The sequence below is a fragment of the Phytophthora infestans genome, genomic scaffold (assembly GCF_000142945.1).
Source record: "Phytophthora infestans T30-4 supercont1.37 genomic scaffold, whole genome shotgun sequence".
In the NCBI taxonomy this organism is placed as follows: Eukaryota; Oomycota; class Peronosporomycetes; order Peronosporales; family Peronosporaceae; genus Phytophthora; species Phytophthora infestans.
In genome coordinates this window covers 600,212-604,719 of record NW_003303722.1, presented here as the reverse complement: position 1 = coordinate 604,719, position 4,508 = coordinate 600,212, and the positions used below count along the sequence as shown (strand labels likewise).

Sequence of the window (4,508 nt, the reverse complement as noted above, 5' to 3'; positions counted from 1 at the left end):
GAAGTCTAGACCTGCTACTATTGCTCGCGGATCTTTCAAAGTTTCAAGATCAAAGTTAGTGCCAAACACGACTGCTGTTAGCTGGTGGGACGCGCGGCCGGTTCACTTTATCTTCACTGGCGGGAGTCTTGAGATGGATCGTGTTGCTCACCAAGAATTCGCAGATAAAGTCGAAGTTCCTTGCCCACGCGTCGTGAAGGACTACCACGCCTTCATGAAGGGCGTGGATGTCCACGACCAGTTACGTTTGCAGCGGTACTCTATTCAGCGGTCCGTGCGGTTCAAAAAGTACTACAAGTCGCTGGTGTTATGATTAATTGATTTAGCAATTGTGAATGGCTACATAGTCCACAAAGCCTACTACAAGCAGAAGCCGTCTCGCCCATTGACGCATGTGAAGTACATGAAGAAACTGCATTTGCAGCTGTCGCAGCTGCACGCGTCCGACATGTATGAAGGCAACACGTTTGGTACACACGAACCCTCACAAGGCGCTTCCGTTCCAGGATCTGGAGGTCTGCAAACTACTCACGCTGTCCGCCAGCTTGATGAGTGGCGCAATACGACGACGCAGCCGAAGCGCCGACAGCGCGCGTGCAAAAGTCTACTCGCTTCTCCGTGTTGCGGGCAAACGCGCGGACAACAAACATCGTTCTTTTGTCAAGAATGCAGCAGCACGGGGCCAATGTTCCTGTGTATGAAGCCGCGCCGACAGATACGTGGAGTAGCTATGACATGCTGGGATATCTGGCACCCAGAGTGGATGGACAGCAAGTTGGTTCCGGTCGACACTGGTAGAAATATCCGAGTGCGTCGAGCTGCAGACACGTCGACTGGAGCTCCGTCAACGCCTGGAAAGCCTGTCACGCCTTTCACACCACTGGATCCGGCTAGTAGAGGAAAGCGACGTAGGACAGACAGTTAGCTGGCAAACTGCATTGCTGTGCTTGGTGTTACTTAAATAAAAAACTTTGAGCAGAATATATGCAGTCTAATAAATCCGGATGATTGTGTTCCGCACAAGGTATTGCTGGCTCATCTGGCACTGTGCCTAATCCATCTGACTCTTTTGTCAACTGATCTTTTCACTTGATTTGAGCCTCGAGCTGCCAGCACCGCATCATCTGATGGCGTTACTTTCTGTGGGTGACCCCCCATCGGACACAATGACACTTTGTATGGGAGGTTTTCACCTCAAAATGTCTAAAAATGTAAACTCTACCAAATGCACAGACCGATGCGGATGGCTCGTATCTGTACAGCGTCTGTCTACTACCGGTCCTGTAATGCTGCATTATGCAGACTGTCCAGGTCAATTCAGCTCCCAATATGCACCTTATGGACACTTTAGTCTGGTCCATACCCATTCACGACTGACTTTACCCCGTTTCCCGCCAGTGGCCCAACCCTTTATTTACAAACATCAAATCATGGTAAGTTGCATATGCAATTTAGAAAAAGCAAAAATCGCTCCGGGTTGCAGGGGTTAATGTACTTTTTTTTAATGAGCGCGGTTGAAAATGCGTAAAGTATGGGAAGAAAAATTATGTCTTCACACTTTAAAACTAGTTTTTGTATGTAAAGGCCGTCACATATGAGACCGCGTCAATCAAAATATTACTTATGAACCTAAGTACGAATCGCGATTTAAGCACTCTAAACGAAAGCGGGGCGTCTCCTCTATCTTTTGAGCCCTTATAAGCTACATAATGCTTAAAACTGAACAAGTTGTGGTCGCTCAAAAATATTATCTCCATTTATGGACCCTCGAAATGACGATACTCAATATTTTTTCAATCTTAAAAATTCAAGTGTTATTTTAAAGCTCTTGTTAAAGAAATTAAATAAGGGTAGTTTTACAGTTTTTTCGATGGAAGTTTACAATAAATGTCACTGTTTCGGTCAAGTGCGAAAATCAATTGGCCAGCTTTAAGCTCGATTATCTCAAAGGTTCATAAGTAACATTTTGTTTGACGCAGTCTCATATGTGGTTTCCATTAATGGCCATAATGCGTGGACGGGTTTCATAGATTCAAATGCATAATGTATGGGACCCTCGAAATTTGATTGCGATTAATGCCATTATCGGGAGCCCTGTATATATACTATCGAGTATCAGTCATTATAATTACTCTTACTATTTTAATGAGTTGTCAAAGCTAGAGGAGCAAGCATAGTAACTCTTTTTATTCATATTCGCGAATATCAAGATATCATTACAAATATTAAGATAAGCAATCGCCGATAGTTACAATACTAGACCTTACGTCACTACATGTAGCACCCTCCGGTGCTGTTCATTATTTTGAAATCTTGCTTACGAAAGATTTTATATAATGTCACAGCGACGCAATTGTTTTTGCAATTGCTGCCTTTCTATTCTAGAACAGTAATAACACCGAATATCCTTCGGTTTTCCAATGTTGCGTGCACATTTTCTAGAATGATTTCGTACTCAAATCATTAACAAAAAAAAACAATGCACTTCTGCACCATCCATCACTGGACCTCGATGTGGCGGTTAGCAAGTAACCATTCCCGTGCCATTGCCCTTAGGCTTTAGGACTCCGGTTCTTTGTTGTCCGAGTGGGTGATTCTCAGGGTCAGCAATGTATTCTGTCGCAGTCTTCTCCAGGATGGCGGAGGCTGCTTCCGCAAGTTTCATGAGCTTCCAGTACTGCGACCTCGTCATCTCGTGGGGCTTTTCATCAAGACAACACAAGGCGCCAATGACGACTCTCTCAGGCTGTCCCGAAGCTCTTGACACACACGGGATCGACACGGGGAAACCAGCGTAGAACCGAAGACTGCGCATCGTCACGGGCGCGATGTGGTAGAACCGCATATCCGCCTCAGCGTGACGGACGAGCAACGGCTTATCGTCCATGACAAAGTGCTGACAGAATGTTTGCTCGCGCGGATTACCGGTACCGACGTCCCAGTATTCCGGTGCGTTGGTCGCCAGCAGAGTCACCACATCACGTTCAACGAGTGTGACGACGCTGTGAGGGGCCTTCATTTCTGCCGCAGCCAGTGAGCAGATCACGTTGAGTTCAGAGACATTGGCGACGTCGTGGAGACGGAAATGCTCAATCGCGGCCATGCGAACCTCCTCGTTCGCTGGAATGGGGTAGATAATCGGCTCTGGCTCCCCCTCCTTTGACTCTTCTTCGTTCTGGACAAGAGCCGGCATCATCGGATACGGACGGGAGTCGGCACTCGCGAAACTTGCAGGCGTCCAGCTCCGTCGGACGTTTCGAGATGTCCATCGCTCGCTTGGCTGCTTCGGTTGGCTGTTGACGGTCACTCGCAGCGTTGAGAAGATTGGCATTCATGTCAGTTTGGCTCTGGTCTTGTTTTTGGTCAATTAGCAGAAGCTGCTCGAGCACCAGGAAGGCAGCACGACGCTGTGCAAGCGCAACTTGATCCGAGTCGTCACACACGACTTGGGTCAGTAGGTCTCCGAGTTTTTGGCTCGACGGCGAGTCGGAGAAGCGCGAGGACTCGGACGCGGCCGTGCTGGAAGTGTCGAACGTACAGACGGAAGATGGCGTCGACACTTCATCTCGGGCAGCTACTGAGTGCCGTGCACGGATTGGAGCTCGCATACCACACAGCAGCGACTGACCGGCCTGTTCGAAGACAAAACGGAGACTGTCCGATTCCAGAGTTTATGGATCGAAAAAGTTGCTTCAGAGTTACTTTCGATTCGAGACAACGTTCGACTCGGGCAACTTCGGCACAGATGGACGCTGGACGCACCTCGAAGATACCACCATGATAGTGTCCATCGTGGAACGATTTGTGCAGAGCTCGAGGAGACGAGTCGATGGGCGACGATGGATTACGGGCGTATCCAAACTCATCGCCTTCCTTCCGGTAGTTAGGGAAAAATGTCACTATCGGCTTGACTGAAGAAGAAACGACAATTCCGGTCGGGAGTCAACCGGCATTCTCGAAGTGGCCAGTTAGCTATGTTGTTTCACTTCCAGAAAGCAAAACATTTTTGTATTTTCTATGAGTTGCAGTCATGCTTCTCGTCGTGGTTTCGCCTCATATCCGATGCTCGGATGATAGTTTTGTCTGAACTTCTCCGGAGCTAGCTCGGGCTCGTGATGAGCTAATTCGGAAGAAGAAGCACTGATACTCTGCCAAATTTCTTTTTTATCCATATTGATTTGCTTTATTTGTAATCTTTTTTTCGTGTTCGGATTCAATGAAATCTGCCCTTTTTGAAAGCAAAAGGCTGTGTTCGCTACTGTTACATTGTGCAATGTAACAGTAGCTGCAGTAGCTTACAATAGTAATCCACTGAACAGACAATTCCCTCGCTAGTCATCTGGTCGAAAGACCGCTTTCCGCCTTTTTTACTCCTACTATCAGTAGGCTACTACAGAGCTGTAGTATTTAATAAAGGGGGTGTAACGTCATCCTAAATAATAAAGGTCATACCGGCTACACAATCACTCCAGAGCAATACAAGTGAAATGTGCTGTACATGTCAATAG

At 47.2% G+C, this 4,508-nt stretch overlaps 1 protein-coding gene across 1 annotated transcript; it reads right to left on the bottom strand.

Moving 5' to 3' along the window:
* Nucleotides 1-2,521: 2,521 nt before the first annotated feature.
* On the bottom strand, nt 2,522-3,866 carry PITG_15399 (uncharacterized protein; the record flags this gene model as incomplete). The annotated part of the gene is made up of 3 exons (XM_002898311.1): nt 2,522-3,021; nt 3,110-3,654; nt 3,763-3,866. 3 exons carry the CDS (start codon nt 3,864-3,866, stop codon nt 2,522-2,524), a joined length of 1,149 nt encoding a protein of 382 aa, XP_002898357.1.
* Between the last annotated feature and the right edge of the window lie 642 nt (nt 3,867-4,508).